The sequence below is a fragment of the Phasianus colchicus genome, chromosome 19 (genome assembly GCF_987193195.1).
Source record: "Phasianus colchicus chromosome 19, bPhaCol1.hap1.1, whole genome shotgun sequence".
NCBI lineage: Eukaryota > Metazoa > Chordata > Aves > Galliformes > Phasianidae > Phasianus > Phasianus colchicus.
The window spans coordinates 11,833,167-11,855,182 of record NC_143454.1 but is presented as its reverse complement, the minus strand read 5'-3'; the positions used below and the strand labels follow the sequence as shown (position 1 = coordinate 11,855,182).

At 48.5% G+C, this 22,016-nt stretch overlaps 1 protein-coding gene across 11 annotated transcripts in view; it reads right to left on the bottom strand.

Moving 5' to 3' along the window:
* Positions 1-15,309: 15,309 nt before the first annotated feature.
* GAPVD1 (GTPase activating protein and VPS9 domains 1) overlaps positions 15,310-22,016 on the bottom strand; it is a 28,268-nt gene continuing 21,561 nt past the window's right edge. For all 11 annotated transcript variants that reach the window (XM_090121275.1, XM_090121273.1, XM_031601986.2 and 8 more), the window contains 8 exons: positions 21,842-21,971; positions 21,333-21,442; positions 20,651-20,810; positions 20,028-20,215; positions 18,501-18,714; positions 17,866-17,938; positions 16,818-17,015; positions 15,310-16,071 (listed from right to left, as the gene is read on the bottom strand). In XM_090121275.1, the coding sequence (XP_089977401.1) occupies positions 15,931-16,071; positions 16,818-17,015; positions 17,866-17,938; positions 18,501-18,714; positions 20,028-20,215; positions 20,651-20,810; positions 21,333-21,442; positions 21,842-21,971 (1,214 nt within the window). In that variant the 3' untranslated portion in view covers positions 15,310-15,930. The remainder of the gene's footprint in view (positions 16,072-16,817; positions 17,016-17,865; positions 17,939-18,500; positions 18,715-20,027; positions 20,216-20,650; positions 20,811-21,332; positions 21,443-21,841; positions 21,972-22,016) is intronic.

The following is a 22,016-nucleotide window of genomic DNA, read 5'->3' as shown; positions in this document are numbered from 1 at the left end:
GTGCTGGGGGTGCCCCTCCTCCTTACTGTTGTTCTCTAGGAATAAAAACAGAGACCTGCTTTGTACTGGGACTTGAGACTGTGCTGGCCTTGTCTGTCTTTAACATATCAGGGAACACGTGAATGGGATTTCAGGGAACCAGAGCTGCGTTTTGGTTCCGCTCACCAGAGGTGTCTTTCACAAATCTCTCTAAGCTGCTGATGCTGGAGCCCTGTGCTGCGGCCGTGGGTTTGTACCGTGCTGTACCCACAGCCCTGCGAGCTGCTCAGAGCCCGGCAGCACGGGCTGTGTGGGACTGTGGGGCTGTGTGGAGCTACACAGGCTCTGTGCTCCCCCAGCTGTACTGCAGCACCACCTCCAGCAGTGTGTGTCCTACCTTACTTTTGTACAAAAAACGCTCTGAGCCTTAACATGCAGTGTGTGGATAGCGGGAAGGCAGCAGGGCTCTGTGACAGCTGTCTGGTACATTTAAGTTCTCTGTTTTAAAAGACTCTGTTTTGGAAGCACATGAGTGCCGCCCCCCGGGGCTGCGTGGTCTCTGTGCAGTCTTCCACAGTTCCTATTTGCAAAGGATAAACAGGAGAAAACATATTTTATAGTACAATATTGCATTTTTAAGTATTTTGTACGCACAATTGCAGCACAGATGCAATGGAGGAAGACCTTTCCAATAATGCAATGTAAATTATTCCTTTATTCAGCTTTGTGAACTATTTAACATTAAAGTTGTTATGTGAATGTGCTTTTGCCACCCAGTTTCAGTTCTTTTTAATGAAAATGTTCCCTACTTCGGTGTTGGGAACGACGTCCATCTCCAACTTCTGTGGCCATAACGCTGTTGCCACATTTACTTGTTCTCAGATATTTGGTAGGTGCAGTGTTTTCCTTTCAGTGACAGGAAGGACACAATAAAAGCCCTCCCCACGTGGCGGTGCCGCAGTGCAGGTGGGTGCGCTCCCCTGCCCGGCTGTGCTGCTCCATACCTGCACTGCCTGCCCCTGAGCACAGCACCAGCTGGGGTCGGGGTGCACACAGGGGGCCGAGGCTGAGTCTGCTTGCTCCAAGGCGCTCGATCACACTTAAATGAATTTTCCTTCAAAATCCAGATCAGAACACACGGTGCAGAGAACACATTTCCACTGCTTGGTGCTTGCTGCAAAGTCAAAGCGGGGCTCCTGGCTGCAATCTGTGCGCAGCTGAGCGCAGAGCCATCCCGGCTGGTCTTTCCCGGTAGTTGTAGATTTAATTGATTCAGATGGGCATTCAACTGGGTCAGGGAAGCAAGCTGTTCCTTCCATGCCGTATTACTGGGCTTCAGCAGAGAGGGTGGCTGCTGGCTGCCAAGCAGGGATATTTCTCCCTGAAGTGCATCAGTCTCTGTTGGAGGTTGTCTACATCTTCCTGTGAAGAGGCCCTGCTCTCCTGTGCACTGCAGCCCTACCTGCGGCAGTGCGGGACCCCGGGAGGCTCCTGCAGAGGCTGAGCACTGCTCCAGGAGATACGCAAAGGAACGGGGCGGCTCTCAAGCTGCAGTGCTGCAACATCTGTGTTGTGCTGGCACAGCCCTGGGCTGAGCAGTGTGGCCAGAGGTTACTTCAAGCAATGCATGTGCAAAATCTGCTTTATGCCAGAAGCCTCTTCACCTAATGCAGACAATTAAGCCTCTATTTCAAACTGGAATGATACATTTCTGTAACTACTTTCAAATTAGATAAAAATGGAAGGCTCTTCAGCTGCCCTTCCTTCCAGCCATTCCAGGAGCCCTAAGTTCCGCAGATGCAGAAAGGCCGTGCGCTGGGAATGGGCCCTGTGCACCCATGGTTGGTGCAGGGCTGCTTGGGCCACACAGCGACAGTGATGTGCTCCAGGCAGGTGTGCAGCTCCCCAAGGGCTCTGGTGGGGTTTGCCAGGAGAGATGGAGCAGAGATCTCTGCGGGCCGGAGGACATCCATTGGCAGCGTGGCCAGGGCTGGGCTCTGCATGGGCCGCGCTGCTCCCACCCAGCAATGGGGACGAGCGGGCAGAAGCCATCACGCCGCCCTGGGTGCAGCCCTGAGATTAATGGGGGGAGTTATTTATGGAGACATGTTTGTAATGGGCCCATGAATTTCACAGAAATGCGCTGCCGTGGCGGCAGTGGTGTTGGGCGCCACTGCTGCTAAAATTAATGCTCCTTAAATCACATCCCGGGGCGGCCATTGCGGTGCGGGGATGGGCGAGGCCGGGGGCGCCGGTGCGGGGCTGCGGGGGGCTGCACTGCGGCCCCACTGCTCAGAGCTGGGCCAGCAGCAGGCACAGGGGGCAGGGCCGTGCACCGTGGCTGTGCGGTGCCACGCACCTCTGCGTCAATGCAAAAGAGGGGAAAAAACCTCAGCGGGGTGTTGTTGGCTCTAAAAACCCTAAGTATGATTTGTGAACTCTCACAGCCTCGGTAATCTCATCAGAGTAATGGGATTATATTTCAAATCACCATGGCCTGTTCATTACACATTTAAACTCCTTTGACAGAGGAAAAGTTAAATAAAATGTGTGCGTCAGCCCTGGTTGACTTTCCCAGTTCTCTTTCTTGATTAGACAAACAGATGCTGAGCTCCAAAATGAAAAAATAATGCGCTCATTTATTCATTTTTCTGACATGTTGCAGCAGATTTTTAACGCCCCGGGTGGGAATGCAGGGTCAGCCTCTGCCACTGTGCCACGGCACTGAGCGGTGCCTGGTGTGCCCAGCGCGAGCCAACAGCTCAGGAAGCCGCCCCGGGTCCCGAGGAACAGAGCCAGGGTGGGGAGCAGTGTGGGGTCCCGGCCCTGGGGGGCTGAGGCCTCATGCCTGCAGAGCACAGAGGGAAGCAGGTACATAAGGTTGGCAGCAGCCGCCCCAGTGCAGTGACACCGATCCCTGTGGGAGCAGTACTGACACCGGGCAGGGATGCGCTGCCTCTGAGGGAGCTTCACACCAAGGAGTCTGGGGCTCAGTGAGGGAACTGAAATGCTGGCACCAGCAAACACCATTATTGTCAGAAGTATGCAATCGCATACAGTAATGAAGCAATTATTAATGAGCAACTGCAAGGCTATCATCAATTTAAGCTTTTCAGGATCACAGATTGAGGCAAGCTAGATGCTAAAGCATGGATGGTCAGTTGGGGCACGCAGGGCCCCCCCCAGCACACGGCCAGAGAGGGGCCAGCACCTCCTGCACCCGCAATGGGCTCTGCCCCGCGCACCTACAAGCAGCAGGACGGCCCTATGGACAGCAGGATGGCCGCAAACCTGCTGACCTGTGCTCTCAGGCCGGGCGCTGCCCACACGTGAGGCACTGCACCCGGTGTGGCACAGAAGGGCCAGTTGTGTCGCGGAGCCGCTCCCGCACCAGCGCAGCCGTGCACCGCAATCTGTCACGGCGGCCGCGGCCACGTGCTCTGCAATCTGCACCGCGTGTCGGGGCTGTCATCCGACATAATTCCTCCCCGCTGGCATATTGCTGATTTGTGCATAAGTGATGCATGCAATCCACCTGAGTGAGGAGCGGGGGGCTGGCGGCCCGTGCTGTCAGGGCAGGGTGTTTTAGTGCCGCCTGCGATTAGGTGGAATTGACAGGCCCTGAAAGCGGGGAATTGCACAACAGGGGAATTAACAGCCGGGGACTGGAGTGGAGTGTGGCACTCGTTTAATCTGCAATTTATCAGTTTACGCGTCTTCTTGTCGCAGGCGGAAGATTACACTCCAAAAAAAGCAGGCTTCTTTTTTTTTAATTTCACCTGACAGGAAAAGGAAGAGCAGTATTTAGAGGCTGATGCTCGCTGGTTCCCAGCACGTTCAGGTCGGTGCTGCACTGAGCGGTGCTGAGCCAGCCAGGGCATGGCAGCAGGGCCCCAACCCGGCCTCAGAGCTGAGCTCTGCCCACAGGGCGCACAGCCGCTGCCCTGCCCGAGGGTCCCGTGGTGATGTGCCCCCATCCCCAACCCTGACCTGCCGGTCCTGGCAGCCCCATCCCGCAATGCTGCAGTGCGGCGCACAGAGCCCCACCGTGCAGCTCGCTCCAATTTTGATCATATCATCAGAGTCTGATAATGGTTTCCAGGAACACTGTAGCCTTTCTGCGAGGTGACAGCCTGTAAAGGCAGCATGACAGATAATGTATTCTACAAGGGTACAATAATGTGACTCCGAGCGCATTAAACTCCTTTAATGTGGGTGACATACACCTTCCTCTTAACATACGTTATCATCCCGGGGGCACACGCGGCACAGAGTCGGCACCCCGCACTGCGGCCCCCCCTGCACCGTGGCTCCCACCCGTCCCACTGCCAGCTCTGGTGCCAGCAGCCCCCCTTCCATCCGCAGCTCCTTCCCTCGGTGTGAGGAGGTCAAACCCAGCGATGCAAATGCTTTTGCTGCTCACGAGCAATCTCCTTGGCCTCCCCGGCAGCCTGCTCTGATACTGCAAACCTTTATCCAACCTTCTGGTATCAAAGATTATTTATAATGAATTAAATACATTTTTAGCCGCTTCTTTCCACACTTACTGCCACACTTCCACTGCCACTTCAACTTAATTAGGGAGGCCTAGCTAAAGAGATGGGAGTAAATTCATCTATAGAAATGTATCTGTGTATAAATGAAAAAAGCAGCCACCGCAGGTCAAACCAGTACTTTCAATTTATTGCCCCGGTACATTCATTTGTAAATAGCTCTGTCTTGCTGGTTTCTAAGTGCAAGGCTAATGTTGGAGTGCTTAAATTAATAGTGACGCACACCTTTCATTATTGCTATTAAATTAGGTGCTGGGCTTTGATGGATTCACTTGTTGCTGAACTAAAAGCCTCAGAAATGTGGGTGTGCGTATCCATTTGGCTTTACGGCAAATTTAGGTCTCAATGTCAAGGCAACAGCACTGAGCAGCTCCCCCCAGCATGCACTAATTGCAGGACGGCCCTGGCGCACAGCGGGCACACAGCCGGCACAGAGCATGCGGCTGCAGGCGGGATGGCAAGAACAAGAAGGGCAAAACTTTGTGACCATGGCGCAGACGGATCAGGAGCTCTGCATGGAGCTGTGCCACCTCTGCCTGAGGGTGCACCCACATCCCTACCAGCAGCCAGCGCGTCACACCGATGTGAGCACAGGAAGGATGTGGGACTAACGCCGGTGCCAGCAGGAAAGCACCCAATTCCTCATTCACGGGGTGCTCCTTTTCATGCCGTTCATCTGTGATGACACCATCCGGACACCGCAGGGTTTGGCCATCAGCACTGCACCGTGTTCCTGCCCAGAGCAGGAGCTGAGTCCGCAGCTGGGGCCGGGCCGGGGCTGCAGGGCGAACTGCAGGGTGAGCTGCGGGTTGAGGTGCAAGGTGAGCTGCAGGGTGAGCTGCAGGCCAGGCCTGCAGGATGAGCTGCAGGCTGGGCTGCACGCAGCCGCCTTTGTTCTGCGGCGCGGTTCCCATTCCCAGCGTGCCACCTTGAGGCCGCTGCCTGCAGCCCTCCGGCACCGCGCAGGCTGCGCACGCACCGCCACGGCCCCATCCTGACCCCGTCCTGGTCCCGTTCCAGCCGTGCAAGGAGCTGGGGCAGCTCCACGTGGAGGGAGCAGGGACTCCACTCTCACCCCAGCGGGACAGGAGGACCGTGGGAGCCGTGTGCTCACCGTCCCTGTCCCTGTCCCTGTCCCAACCTACCGTGTGGCAGTGGCAGAGTGGGAGCCCGTGAGCAGTGGTACCACGACCTGCTGCCTCACTGACCGTGTTAACGGGTTCATACAAAGAATATTTCAATGCTAAGTCTTTCTAAAATGATAAAATTTGTCTGTACTATCAACTATTTAGCATCTGGGTTCCTGAGAGATAAAATATTTAAACATTGTGTTTCCATGTAAATCTTGTCCTAGGCTTTAATATCCTTTTAACATGCATTCTTAAACACTGGGCTGCAGGAAGGGCCAGGGATGCTCTGCAGACGCCCCTTTCCGAGCGCTGCTCTCCCACCGCGCTGTTCGAAGCTTTCACTCGCACAGAAAACCATCTTCTGGGGAAACACGGCCGTTTGCATTCCAGTTTGGTGCTTCTCATTGCTTCGCTGCTGGGAGATTGAAATCATCGCCGTGATAAACCCGGGAATGGAAAATAAACAAACACAAACCGCCGCTGTGAGCCAGTCGCTCTGCGAGCTCAGACACTTTCCTTTGGCGCAGGGCCCCGCTTCTCCCTTTGTAAAACATTATTATTAGTCAATAAAAGCTAAATCCCCTCGATCAGCCGGCACCCCCGCAGAGGAGCAGACGGCCCCCCCTGGCCTCACTGATTGACTCTGCGCAGCCCCAGGACTGCTCACGCCTCCGCAAATGGGAAGATCTGATAAAGACCTAATCCAATTACAGTGCACACTTGCCAATGGTAGTTCGCCTTTAATGGAACTTTGGGTTTGTTTTTTTTTCATTTCCCACAGAATTTCTGCCCTTCTGATCTCCAGATGAGAAACCAGTGCCAGCTGTGGGAAGAGCACACAGCGGTGAGATGGGGCCGGGGCTGCGGGGCTGCAGAGCAAAGCCCTGGGCCTTGGGCACAAACGTGGAACCGCTCGCCCAGGGCTGGGGAAAGGGCTCTGTGTGCCACAGCCATCCCTCCCTTGCCACAGTGCCACAGGAGCGCAGCAGTGGTTTTGGTCCCAGTGATGCTCTGTGTGCCAGCAGCCACCCCTCTGCCTGCAGTGCCAGGCGCACACCATTCCCATTGCTCCTTCAGTGTTTGAGAGAACAAATTGCTAATCAGCAGCCACCCCCTCCTCAGTGTCCTCTGCAGCAACACTCCAATAATTAATTATAAACTACAATACTGATCAGCTTGCATGTACTCCATCTGCACTGACAATCATTAACCATAATATGAAATTTATAATGTTGAGACATGGAACCTGGCGAGATGAACTGCTCTGCTTTTTAATCAGTTTTATGGGATGATATAATGCATTGATCGACAAAGACAAGATACAGTACGTGTTCCTCTGTCTATAGCCGGGCAACCTTATTAATTTAGATTTACAAAGAGTTGTTTGATCTGAAGAGGAGAGAGGTGGCAAAGCCCCAGCATGGGGTATCACCCCCACCACAGGTCCCACAGCTCAGAGACCGAGCAGGGAGGTGCTGTGAGAGGATGGGAGGAAGAACCGGGAGGAAGAAGTTAACCCAGGAATTAAGCGAGGTGCACAAATGATGGCTGCTCTCCAGAATCAGAGCTTTTCATGTGCCCGCTGTGCAGCCGGGGGCATGGCTGCCGGGGGCCCCTCGAGGTGTGGGGCTGTGCGACTGCTCTGCCCGTGGCAATGGGCAGCGTGCCCCCCCCTGCCCCTCCCGGCCCCCACCCACACCCCCTCCCCGGCTGCACCTGTGTGCAGGACAGCGCGGCCCATGGCAGCCGGACAGCTGGTAACCATATTGGTGTGCCGTGGGCTGTCATCTCGCATTTGCACGCCTGTTCGTGCTCCAAGTCCAGGAGAGGCTGGATTGGTTGTTTTCAGGTCAGAAGCTGCATCCAATACAGGAGGAAAATTCCCATTTCCCCACCGAGCCGTTAACTGTGAAGTGCCCTGGCCCCGCTCCTCGCCCAGCACAGGTGGCAGCAGGGCCACGCCACCCCCCCAGCCCCGTGTCCCCATGGCCGGGTCGCCCCATATGGCACCGGGGCACGTGTCCCCCTCCCACGAACACACCGCCTGCTGGGCACCTCCTGCCCACAAAGGACACGCGGCCACCACAGCCTTCAGGACCCATCTCACTGCAGACATCCACCTGGAGCTGCTGGTCCCACGGAGCAGAAGACTGCAGCCCGCAGTGCAGAACTGCAGCACTGAGGGTCCCCACAGTGCCCCCGAGTGCCAGCACTGGGCTGAGGTGGTTCGGCCGATCCCCTCCGGCCAACGCCGGTGCCACAGACTGCAGCTGGGGAGCTGAGCACAGATGCTGTCGCTGCAGAAAGGCAGTGCTGCTGGCGCAGCTCACAGATAACCACAGCCTGTCAAAAAATTGGGGTCTGTTCTCTGAATTTAGAAGTGTAAGTAATGAAAGTAACTGAGGAGCAGCGGTACGCGCAGGTCCTGTTAGGCGTTTGATTTAATAGCACATGACGTTTTGATTAAAAAATTAGCTCTATGTAATATCAATAGAGCACACATTAAAAGGATTAGGAGCACACTGACTGACAGCTCTCAGAAAGCGGCTGTCAATGGGGAATCGTCATCGAATGGTGATATTCAGCATTTCCCTCCATGATCTGAAGTAAATACGGAACCATCGCTGGTAACATGAGGACTGGAGGAGGAGGACCTGGCACTGGCAGAGAAGGGACGTCTCCCCATTCCAGAACAATGTAACAGGAGATCTGCAGCTGCCAGGGCCACTGCGTGCCTGCCGGCCTGCAGCGTGCAGAGCAGCCACCTCAGCTGCAGCTGCTGGAGGGCACAGGCTGCCTGCAGAGCACCAGCACTGTGCAGCAGCACTGCCCGCTGCAGGACACGGCCGGGGCACTGCGTGCTGCGGTGCCACATGGGCCAAAAGTGCCACTCCCTGGCACCACACACTGCCACCTGCAGCAGACGGAGGCTTTTGAAAGGCAAATCTTTATTAGTGCAGCAAGTGTGCATAACCCACATTAATTCCCAATTGTGAATGCTTTCAATTAGCGACTGCAGGCACTCAGAGCGCTGGATGTGTTCATTAGTGACACGGCCTTGCTGCTCGGTGACAAGCGGATGACAAACCTGTCTGAGGGACTCAGAAGGGTTTCAGCTGTATGCAGCTCTGGTGCCAGGAGGGGGAAAGCAGCAGGGATGGCCTGGCACTGGGCTCAGCAGCTCAGTGCCACATACGGTGCCTCAGTGTGGGCAGAGCCCACCGGTCCAGGGCTCAGCATATCCATCACCAGGAGAGGCATTTGTAGAGTTTCTGGGCCATCATTGAGTGCTGAGTCCTCTAAACTCTGAGCAGATGGCCCGGAACTGCCTCCAGAACTGCCTGGGAGCAGCAGGACACACCCTGCCCTCGTCTGGAGTGCAGCCATGGCACAGACCTGCCTACGGGCATCACTGCCCACAGCCCTGGAGCAGCACTGTGCTTCCACAGAGCTCTGCCGGCCCAATAAGGGAGTATCAGCTAAATAAAACAAGAAGTGAGTGATGCCACTGTGCCCTGCTGGATTGAAGTTGTGAGAGCAAAGTGGTTTTCTCGGGGAGATTTATTTCCTCTGCAGGCAGCCAGCCCAGCACAGAGAACAGGCCCCACTCCCTCCTGAAGTCAGCGTTCTGTTTTTGTTTCATTTCATCAGAACAGTGAAGGAAATACAGAGATATTCGTTCAGCACCCCATGGCAGTGGAGGTGCACGCCCACATGCATGGATGCACACCAGGCACTCCTGTAGCAGCTCCTGTAGGTGTCACAGTACAACTGGAGTCCAAAGCTGCTCTCCTTCACCTCTCCTGCTGTGAGCTTCAATTCCAGATTGCGTCACCACGCGATATCTGGTGCCCATACCTGCCTCGGCTCCAGCCCCGCTCCCTCAAAGCACGCCATTATATCTCCCGTAATTGTAAAGATGGCAAAGTGCTTGAGTCAGCAGTCCCGCTGAATTTTGCTTTCAACATCTGCAGCCCTATAAATCTTTGTCTCCTTCAGGTGAACCGTGCTCTCCGCTCAGGCTGGGCTTTACGTCCCTCTCCTCTCTGTACCCACGGCAGCTCCCGGCCCCGCGCAGCCCCAGCACCGCACACCGGGCGCCAGGCCCCGCCGCCAGCACCACTCACTGTGTGCCAAAACCCCGCTGCTCACCAGACAGACCTTCACGGGGATTTTTTTTTTAATTGTTTTCAAAACAGATTTCATGTGGTCCCAAAATGAGACCGTGATTGTAAATTAAAGTGTAATTAGCCTTTACGCTTTTATATTCATTAACTCTTCTCTGTTAATGATGCAGAGGCTGGAGCACAAACCCAGCATTATGAAACCACATCCAGGAAATAAAATAGTGATTTAGATAATGGCCAGAATGTATTGCTACTTACACGTAATTAAACAAATGCTCAATTTACACTTGGAAACATGAATGAATGTTGATTAACCCCAGCCCAGTGGCTCTGCTGGCGACACGGGGACGTGGCCACACTGCCGGCAGGGCGGGGAACACGGCACAGCCAGACCACAGGCACACGGGCAGCTCCAGCTTGGCAGAGCAGCGCCAGGACCTCACCCTGCCACAGCCATCCTCCCACTGCCGCGTGGCCACAACAAGCTCCCGGGCTGCACCATCACGCCCAGCTCCTCACAGACCGCAGCAGGGCCGGCGCAGCACCACGGTAAAGGCATCGCCTCCGCTGGGCCGGGTTCAGTGAGCTCTGCCGCCGCTCCTGCACAGCCTTTGTCTCCCGTGCGCCTCCTGCCCTCTAAATGCGCCAGTTACTATGGAGACGTCGCCTTGTTAGTGAGGGAGGAGCCTAACAAAGTCCACTTGTGCAGGAAAACACTATTTGCTGCTGCAGATCCAGACGTGAGCAACGCAGGCAGGAGCACCAAGACCCAGGGCTCCATCTCCCCATCCTTGTTCCCACCACAGCTGGTCCAGGCCCTGCCCGAGGCTCCCAGTCAGGCAAAAGGAACCACCCAGCAAGGCGGGATCCTCTGCCTAGACACAGTGCAAAGCCCAGGAAAGACCGGAGTGCCCGGAGCACGTGGCTCATCTGGGGGGACAGGACACGCCGGGTCTGGCCATGGAGGGGACCTGCTGTGCTGGGACAAGTCGTGCCAGCACAGTGAGGCAGGACCTCTACTCCCGGGGACCGAGGTTCATGGATCGTTGACTCAACAGGCCATAATGGCTCCATCTATCGGGGTCAATACAGGCGCCTTTGACACATGATAGACAATAATTGCTCCTGCTTAGAGACTTTTTAGTTCATGGATCATTGACCTGATGGGCTGTAACAGCTCAAAGGAGGCTGTGACACGCTGTACACCCCTGCACCTGGAAGCCCTCAGGAAAGAGCAGCACAAAGCCATGGCCCTGGCACATGAGCGGGAACCGAGGGCATGCTGGGCCCATGGGGGGCAATTGCCAGGAGCAGGGCCGTGGCCCGAGCCTTAGGGAGAGCGCTGCAGTTACTGGAGCAGAAGGGCACTGATGGAGAGGAGCGGGCTGCCAGCATCACCAGAGCCCAAATCCTGCAGCCTGGCAGCCGTGGGTCTCTGTGAGCCTACCTTCATGCCCTGCCGCACTGCCCAGCAGTGCTCACCCAGCCAGGTGGGCACCGGCCTCATGCAGCCCAGCAGCCATGGGCGAGCAGCAGCAGGAGGCGGCCACGGATCACCCCCTTGCCAACGTCCCCGGGGCCGTGGTCTGGGAGCAGTACACAGGAATGGGCTCCCAGCCGGGGGCTGCAGCTCCTCGCTCCGACAGCAACTTCCAGGTATATGATTTAATGAAAGGCACAATAAGAAGTGAAACAATTAGAATTTCTGCCTCATTATCATGGTAATCTTATCAGTCGGATAATGAGGTATTAATGGAGATTTAATGTGCCTCTCATAACAGAATCCCTTGGAGAAAACACATAAGGAAATTGCTGTAAATCCACTTAATGATGGAAAGGTCCCCAAACACCGTATTCCAGAGGATGAAAAATGCCGGATGCAAATGAGAGAGAATCAAGGTCAATAACACTGCAGGGACCGCGCTCACTGCGGCCCCGCGCGCAGCGGCCGCACCGGGCGGCAGAGCCGACCCCGCTCCGCTCCCGGGGCTGGGGGTGCCGCGCCGGGCCGGGCGGGGGGAGCGCCGCCGTGCCGCCCGTGGAGCCGGGCCGTGCCGCACCGCCCCTCGCGGCCGCCAGGGGGCAGCTCTGCCCGAACGCGGCCTCCGCCCGGCGTTCCGTGCGGAGGGCCGGGCCGGCGAGCACGTGGCGCCCGTGCAGTGCCGGCTGCTCCAGCCACAGGGCGCGCGCCGGGTTCTGCGGCTCCGGGCCCACCGTGCCCCCGAGAGCGCTTAATAGTTCAATTCTGCCATTTTCCCAAAGCTAAAAAAAGGATCGCGCGTGGCAGAGCGCTTTCAGGCGCTGTTTCCTGCCCGCTGCCAGCGCTGAGAACGGTGACTGCAGGAAGCTCCCACCGACGGGCAGCGCTGCCCCGCGGCGCACAGCCGGCTTCTCCCGGCGCAGCTCGGCGGAGCGGTGCGGCAGCAGAGCGCGGTGCGCTGCTCGCAGTCCCCACGCAGCCCCGCGGGCACAGCGCACAAACACGGACTCCAGCCAGGCCAACTGCTCTCCTTTTAATCAGTTTTACAGAATAATACATGAATAATCACGTTAGAGACAAGATGGGTTTCCTGTATACAAGATTGTGCAAGCTCGCCGATTTAGACGTATAAAGGCTTTACCAGTTTCAAATAGGAGAGGCAGTACAAAGCTTTTAAATAGAGGTAAAGCACAATTAAAAGGTACAGAACACACACTACGCACTCAGCAGAGGTTAATTCTCCAGTAGTACAGGCTCAACCAAGGCACCAGCTGTTCCCGGCTCAGAGCTGCCCGCCCCGTCCTGCTGCTGCAGCTCTCCGTCCTGCTGCCAGCCTGAGGCTGCACAGTCGGTGCTGCACACGGCCGCATAAGTTACACTCGATTTCACACACACATGCTTCACTTGCTTGAATCTTTGCTGCTAAACAGGTCTGCCCTCTCCTGCTGCTCCTTTTCTGCCCCACCAGCCTTCCTCCACACGCTGCAGTTTGAAAGCAGCAGTGAGTTCTCAAACCTCTGCTCCAATTTGGCTTCAAGAACGTTAACGTTTTCCAGCAATACAAACCAATACTGTGCTCACCAGAAACCCAACACAGGAAACAGGATCGTGGCTTTTTTTCCTGAAAATTATGGCAGTTTCATTCAGCATTTGGTAGTATAAGGTCTTCAAAACAAAAACCTCTGAACTAAATAGGCCACACCCAATCCAACTCTCCTTAAAGAGGATCTAAAAAAGCCTTAAAGAGAATTCCTAAGAGTAACAAAAAAAAAAAGTAATTTCTCAGGGGTGAAAGGACCAGCCCTTTTCTTTCACTTCTCCTCCTGAAAAAATGAAACCACCACCTCAGCAACACTAACAGGGACAGTCATGGCACCGTTTAACTCAGCAGCTCCTCCAGATGCACCAACAAACAGCCCTTGAGCCTACAAACAACCTACTGCTAATGACCCCATACCTCTTCCCTCAGAACGCCCCATTCGCCCTTCAGTTGTTGAAGGCATTTGAAGAGAGAGCACCAAGTTTACAGAATCGGGTGTACGTGGTTGGCTGGCGCCTTTTGGCAACAGTTGTCACTTTTGGTCCTTTATGCACCGTCTTTTCACATTTACCATTGCACACCAAAATCTAACAACATCACTTTCTACACATTTAATTCATCATTCTAAAATAAAATGTTACAGGACACCAGGGAAAGTATTAATGTGATACAACAGGAAGGTTTTTAATTCTTCGGAAAACCGAATCCTCTAACTACAGCTAGCAATGCGACCTAAGGAACTTTCGAAGCTGTTTAAGAAAAAAAGCAAAGGGCAATTTTGCAATGAAGACTCTCAGCTAACCTGGGGCACATCAAAACAAACGCTGTTTTAAAAATGATTTTTTAGAATGACTCCAGTTCTTTTAAGTATTTTTCTACACAATGTAATAAAGATTGCAAAGGAAATGGTTCTTACCCCTTCCATAAAGGAGAGCAAATCTGAAAGACATGATGGTGCTGATCAGCCCCCATCTGCCAGCAGGCAAAGGGCAGCGATGCACAGGGCAATCACCAGCTTAGTGTCTCTGTGCCATCCTTTAAACGAGTACAATTCAGAACAACACCAATTTAGGGATCAGATATTCTCCTTAACTAAAACCCAAACTGCAGGACTAAAGGAACTTTCATACGTTGGTCTTAACATCTGGTACCCAAGTCATAATTAAATATTAAGGAGACTTCACTATAAATAAGTTTATATTGCTTTTAGAGATGATCTTGCCATACCTTCCAGGGCATATTTGTGCTTCACTTCTGAATGTTATTGGTCAGGGCTGTGCTTGCAATATTAAGTTACGTGTTCAGCACCAATAACCCATCAAGGCTAAATAACTGGAGTATTGCAGTGCTCCACACTGAGTTACTGCAGTAAGGCAATCAGAGGAATTCCATTTCTATCGAGTGTTGCTCCTCCACAGAATGAAATCTCTCAGAGCAGAAAGACTCTAAATAAAAGTTCCCATTCCTCTCTCTCGCTTAGGATTAGCTAGGCAAAAGTGCCACAGCAAATTACGTGTTAGAAGAGTCCTAGTAAAGAAGTTTCTTTAATGATGCCTTGACAAGTAGCACAGCCGAACCAAGCACATGACAGTTTGCATAACTTGTTCTCATTTCAGTTAACCAAATTATTTTCTGGAGTACCAGTTGTGTGCAGGTTTTAATCATCAGAATGCACGCACCCACAAAACCAAAACAAATGTATTTTGCAACAAACATGAGAAGGATTTTCTTTCCTTTACCACTCACAGACACCACACCTTAGCGTGCCCTTCTGTCAGAAGTGCGCTCCACACTCCAGGAAGAGCGAAGAATAATACTGACATGAAAAAGATAAAGGCTCACTGCCCTTTTTCAGTGTAACTGTAGCTAAAAAAGAACAGCAATTGCTTGTATACACGTGACAACCACTGGCCATCACTCAGACTGTTTCATTCATGAAAAATCCACGTGGTATTGTGCATAAAAACTTCTTTGAATTCATAATTGTCAGTTTAAGGGAAAGGTGGGGTGGGAAATCTATAAAACACCCTGAACTGATGTCATGATATGTTTCATAAAGAACAGTGTTACATTTTAAAATATTTTATATGAACAGTAAAACTTGCACTGCTGCATAGCAGACAACATGAAGAACATTTAGTAAAAACATTCACTGAAACCCCTGGTATATGTATTTAATGTCACTAATCAAAATATATATTACAGCCCAAGGTTCTGTTAAGGATCTCTGTTTGGGGTTTGTACAGTATACACAATATTTCAGAAAAAATATTACAGTAAGGTATTTTATTACTCCTCTTTTATATTAGGCTTATCTACTGTAACTTACAGACCCTCTCTCCTTTACATATTCAAACCTTTATAGTGCCCTAATGCCCTAGCCAAAAAGTGTTCAGCTATCTAACAAGCCCTGTCTATTATAAATTCCAGTTTCAGAAATTTCAGTACTCTTAATTACATTTTAATAAATAGTTCCATTTGCCCTTTTTTAATCTTTGCCTTTTTGAGGAAGTCCTTTCATTTACCAAAGCACAGTATGTAACAACCTGTTAGAGGTCAGAGAGGCTTTTCCTTGTTTATTCAAAGGATAATGAGTCCAAAGATAACTGCGATGCATTAAATATAGTTATATACTATTTACACTGTCCTCTCTGATTTTCAATTTAGGTGAGATACAATTGGTAACTAACGTCACCTACTACAAACTTTCAGTGTGGCTGGTGTTTTATTAATAAAAGGTGTATTGAGCTAGAAAGTACACTAAGTGGTTGCCCTGATTATTCTTGTTTCAGTGTTCCATTAGAAATGAAGTGAATTATTCACGTGAGTAAGAATTCAGGAAGAGGGGTGGTGGAAAACCCACAAAGACTTTTCTGTATGTTTTGAGATTCCAAAATACCTGAAAACTGTGGTCCCTTTTTCAGTGCCAGTATCTATAGGGGAGAAAAATGCAACCAAAAGAAGAGGAAAACCTGTTAAATTAATTTGATTAGTAAAGCTGTGTTTTAAAATGCCTCGATTCTGTACAGTATTATACAATCAAAGTCTTTTCTTAGCTTTTGCAGCTGTTGTACATTCTTACAGACTCTTCTGCTAACAGTCTGCCCATGTATGTGCTGAGTTACTTGCGATCATCAATAGTTTTAATGAATTCAACTGCTGCTGTGAACTGCATCCACCAGTAGGATTCTTCTCCAGATAAGCAGTTGGCATAGAAGCTACTTATGTACTGAACAGTGGACAGCAAGCAAGGTGGGTTTGCCTGAGGGTTAAAGAAGAAAAAGACGCTTACAGTTTGTTTTCAAAACTAAACTCAGAGAATTAAGCAGCAGAATAAAAGTACAGTTCTATTTCTGCAGTGATCCTCACCAGCACCTAACACAGGATTATGTAATACAGTGTAAGGCAGTAACTGTCTATCCTGAGCACCATCACTTCCCCCCTCAGGAGGAATGTGACCAATGAAAGGAGCACTTCTCTAATGCAGAAAAATGACAGGCAGGCCATGAAAAGAAGGAAATCACAGGCAGAACTTATCAAGTCATCACAGACTTCAGCACATTAATCTGTTATTTGAGCATTTTATACATCACCTACCATTCTCCAAACTCTCATGTTTCAAAAAAAAAAAAAAAAAAAAAGCAAGTCAGTATTAATGTGGATGTTGGTCATCAAAGAGAACAACATTAAGCACGAACAAGTGATAGGTGCTGGCAGACACTTCTCAAAAAGAAAAAAAACAACCACCCCAAAGATCAACAATGAAAACCACTGCCTCCACACCTCCAAACAATACTTAGCCCTCAATTTCCTTGATTCCAACTGCAAAGTTTACTTGGATTCTAAAATCTTAGTTGTGACCACATTTCTACTCAAGCCCGCTGGATTAGCTCTCCCTTTATAGTCTAGCATGCTCCTAGTTACCCAAATGCATTATCATTTTTCCTAATATTTGCTTGCTTACTAAAAGAATTAGTTGTAGTTTGTGATCTCTGCAGAAGAACTCACCTTTATGAGAACAAAGACCAGAACAGGAACAAAGTCATCTGCCCCAGGTACTGAATCTTCATTTGCCAGGCTAAGCAGGTTCATAATGGTTGAGCACATTCGCAGGATACACTGCACTTTGTCTCGGGGGGTTTTGTAAGCACTTATTGTACGGATTTCAGACTGTGCAGATGGCCACGGTGCCTCCCGGAGATACACCTAGGAGAAAGAAACCCAACAACAGTTCTCATTTACCTGTGCTACTACTGAACACCACAGAGGATCCAAGGTAACAGAGGCAGGAGCAAGGCTCTGGATAAATGAGAAACTCTGTGTCAGTATGGTTCCATTGCACACAGAACAAAGGTGGCTTCCTGCTATACTATAATGAAAAATCACAAGGAAATTGCACTGTATGTGCAATTAACATAATTAGACTGTACTTTCTCCTGACTTCTACAGTACCCTACTTTGAAACAATGTAGATCTGTATGTCTGTCTTCCACACATAAGCAGCTTTACGAATGCTTACCATTTTCAGTCACACAGCTCAAACACTGAACTAGGAAGACTGCAAGCATTCAGCCACTCACATATTTCTTAAGTCTTCCAATCTAATTTAATTACCTTCTTAGCCCTGAGAAAAGTGAAAACACCAGGCAAATTGATAGATGTGTCAAGGTTCCTTTCATGATGGCTAGTTCTGAAAGCTAATTTGATAACTACAAACCACAGTCATAGCGTATAAGTCATGTTAGAAATATAAAGGGTTAAAATCTTGTATTCTAAAGGAGACTATCTGAATGTTTGCATTTTATTGCAGTATAATATTACTGCTTCAATCTTACCATCAGGACAGAAGTGGTAAAATTCAAAGAAGAAAAAAAGAATTTCAAAAGATCAGTGGATGACCCCGAAGTATTGGTGCAGTGTTTTTCCTGCAGGGTATTTCAGCTGTATGGCTATAAAAGTAATGTTTCAAAATGTAAAGCAAAACAATCCTCTCCTCATCACAAACACAATCAAAACCCAAAAACTCCAACGTACAGAGTGAAGGAAAAGTTCTTACCTCGGGAATCTGAAGTGCTTTGTGGTTGGCAGTCACCACTTTAGATAACCTCTGTATGTGCTCATGAAGGACTCTAAAAACAAACATAAAAAAAAAAAATCAGAATAAGAAGCAAGTAGCAGCCAGAAGACCCCAGGAGTTTCCCACTAGTTTGTTATACTACAGGAGAGATCTTCAGGAATACATATCATGATGATCTCAGCTAACAGAGATTAGGTTAATAAGCCACATAGAGGATTTTCCCATATAATCAACTACAAAGTCAGTAAACCATTCAAAAAAAGATGTTCAATAAAATACAGCAGAAACCCTAGATGGAAAGTACTGTACCAAAACAGAAAATGGAAGAAAGGAATCCTGAAACAGATTTTATTCATCCTCACAGCACACACACAGAACTGAAAGTCTGTATCTTAAGTCATTACATTTTTAACTTTATTCTGTTTTTGCGGTCTTTGCAAACACATGATGCTAAAATACTTCTTGGTTCTTGTACAAGACATTCTGAAATGAAACGTAAGTTTGTAGAGCATGGCTGCCTTAAAAGAATCAAGTCTGCCACATTAAGACCAAAAAGCAACCATCTGCACCAATAGCAAAAGAGAAACCAAGTATTTCAAACTACTGTGACTTACTGGTCACGTAAAATATCTCCATCCTGATTAGGGTAGAATGCAAGTTTGAAAATACGATTCATCACACTGCGCTCTATAGCTAATTGTGCATCCTGAAGCTGTTCTTCACTGGCATTCTGCCATATGGCATCCTGAGCCATTGCTCCATATAAGAACTGAAGAAAATCTTCAACTTGGGCTGTTTTATCATCTGCTGCCGTAAGTTTCTGGAAATCTGATAAAAACGTAAAAAGAAAACACATTCAGTTAAGGTTAAAAAAAACAACATTATTTCCAATAAGCTTTTCTGGAAAGAGCTCAGAATCCATGTTGTACTTCTTGCCTGGCACCACCGGGGCTCTGTGTTGCCTGCACCCCCATCAGGGAAATTCAGGAGAGAGCACTTGAATACAGGAATTAAAGCAGAAGTATGTAGAACACAGTCATTTAAGCATACCCTCACAATACTCTACTTGATACTATGTTAATCACTTCCTCTGCAGTACCAGTTCTTGCCACCCACAGAGATAACACCCAGAATAATCACTACAACAGTTGCTGGTAGGAATCAATGCATGCAAGGCTGTCAGGTGCCAGAGGAAAAAAAAAAAAAGAATCAAGAAAACTCATCTGTACCATTTTTTAGCCCTACCTTTATTAAATAAGTATAGTTGCAACATTAATGTTTATACAAAATACAGAACAAGTGGCACAGCCAAGTTAATGCAGCATGACCAAATCACTGGCAACTCATCAGCATCGTATTTATAGCATTCTGTACCAGAAGACAACTGCCACTCACATCTGCCAGCAGCCTAAATGCCACAGTTGCCAATTTCTCTTTTAGATCATCCAGGAATAGATGCCTCCTTTTAGCCCAATGAAAGGGCTTAACTCCTTCCTTGGTCACTGAATCTTAATAGTAGAACTTTGATGTCAGTAGACAAAAATTCTTGCTAAAGACCAGCCTATATAAACACATTTAATACATAGCACTGTATGCTGCAAGAGCAAGAACTGACTCCAAATTTCTTATATCTTCATCAAATTTGTGCATATGTAACACAGAAATTATTTCAAGAAACTTTGTTTTGAGAGTTGTCTTACTGTGCCAATATACTTTATGCTATGATGTTTCTGTATCTTTGGCCCATGTGATTCAAAGTACTACATACACTTAGTACTAAAGTACAACCACAGCATCTGTACTGACAACAGAACGCTGCAACTTAATTTATCATTTCTTAATTTGTATGTTGATCCACAGTAATTAAAAGTATCCATGCTTGGAGCAGATGCTTGATAACATGATTCTGCGTAACCTTTTAGGACAGGGAAAGTCAAATTACTTTCCTTCTCCTAGCCTATGAAAAATGGAAACAGCTGACACCAACACACTGTTAGATCACAATAATATGTACATTTGAGCTGAATATGGTAGGAATCTACTCCTCAGATTAGAAGTTGTGCTTTGAAACATTAACCCAAGCTAGTACATAAGTAAGGAGTGTAGAAACAAAAATAATCCACAGTCTCCATTAATCTTACCTTGAATAAACTCCCTGATTTTCTTTTCTTTGCTCTCTAGCAGTAACCTCACACACACTGTAGTGAAGTATCTGTTGGCCACTTCTTTATCTCGCAGAACTCTTTGCAATAGCCTTTCCAAGTGTGCCTGTGTTGTCTGCAGGCCTTGGCGGCATCGAGTTAAATAAGCAATATACGGAGCTCTTTTCCTGAAAGAAATGTTCTACATTAGATTCACAGAAAAGATAGAAAATAATAGCTTTATAAACTGCTAAGCTGTAATGCAAGAAGAGTCCTCAACCTGTTGCTTTTAAAACAAAGATAACACCTGAATTAGGAAGTTCAGTCTTATACAGACTTCACTGCCCTTGCAGCACTGCAGAATGCAAGACTAAAGCAAATTCTGAACTGCATCTCTCTGGGTGCAGAGCTGGATATTAGCCACAAGCTGATTTAATTCAAGTTTATTACTATTTAATACAAGTCATTCCCAGAAAGAGGACACAACTTCATCGTTCTGTGGAAAAGTAGAAGTGAAATAAACTTATTTGGTAAGGTACAGTTTAAATAAAGGATCTTTCTAATCTGCTAGTGAACAAACGTATGCATTCAGAATCCCATTAGTAAGATACAGAATAAACTACCTATAGTCCTCTGCAATAGAGGCTAGCAGCTTCCGACAGGTCCTGTTATCAAAGCGGCTTACACACCGCATTGTTTCTTGCAGCTGGGCCATCAAGTTCTTGTCTTGAAGGTTAATAGCTTCAGCTAGCTGAACTTTCAAGAAGCACACAATTTCATTATCTAACATAGAATAAGGGAAAATTATTAAGGAAATGAAATATGGGCACAATCAAAACAAAAAAAAATGTTCTTCAATATGGGAAACACACATGCAACAGTTTAAACAAAAACTTCCGCATAGAAGCAATAAGTGTTCATTTATTAAGTCTCTGAATCGTCCAGATATCAAGGAATACGTTTTTCTATCATTACCTTATCTGTATTTGAGAACTACTCTGAAATGTAAAGAAGAGTAGATAAGGAGATAGATTCACCTGTCTGCAAATAAACGTATAGTGGAGGAATGCAAACAAGACATACAAATTAAGTCAAAGGGAAGACTCAAAGTCATTCAAGCCACTCTCTTGCTACTGTAGGTACTTCCCAACAGTACATGTATTTTGGGAGTCTGTTATGCAGCTTCAGGTTCTAACTGTAATGGGATACTTCATTAAAAAAAAAAAAAAAGACCAGATTTAGTAGGCAACAGAAAAGAGGAGATGCATACAATACAAAACTTCTGCACGTGTAAAGAAAATTTACCTTCAGGATCTGTGTGATCCGGTAAACCATTCCTCGTTGAATGTGTCAACATTGGAAAGGCAACAGAATCTGCTGAACAGAGAGCCAACCTCAATTTCTTCTTTGCATCCCTTAAAGAGGAAAAACATTTCCTTAACAAAGCTGCTGTGAAGATTGCTTCTTCATAAAGCAATCCACATTTTTTTCTTTTTCTTTTTAAAATACAGACTAAACGTTACGTAACATAATTTGAACATACCAGTGTTGTCAAGATGGAAGAGTATCACCTCGTTAGATATACCATCTAGACCAGTTTCACAGGAATTTTCCTAAACATTGTTCTCCTATCCCCCTCCCACCTCACCAGAAAAAACAACAGTTTGAGATGCTTAAAACCGAGAACATGTAGAAGTTTACAATTAAGGAGGACATTATTATTCACATTAATATTTTTTTGTGGGGAACTGATCACGTGGCTTCAGCTTTCAAATCTTCTTTGTGGTTAAGACTAAATTTGAAAGTGTATTTACCTATAGGAGAAAGCAGAACTTTGTGGCTGAGCTACTTGACTTGCAGAGTCTGGGAGATCATCTGCAGACATGTTTTGCAAAGCCTCATCACGTGGAGAGTCATGGACACTCTCACCATCCCCTGTAGTCTCTATGGAAAGGAAAAGTGACACTCGTGGAGTCAGAAGAACCTAGA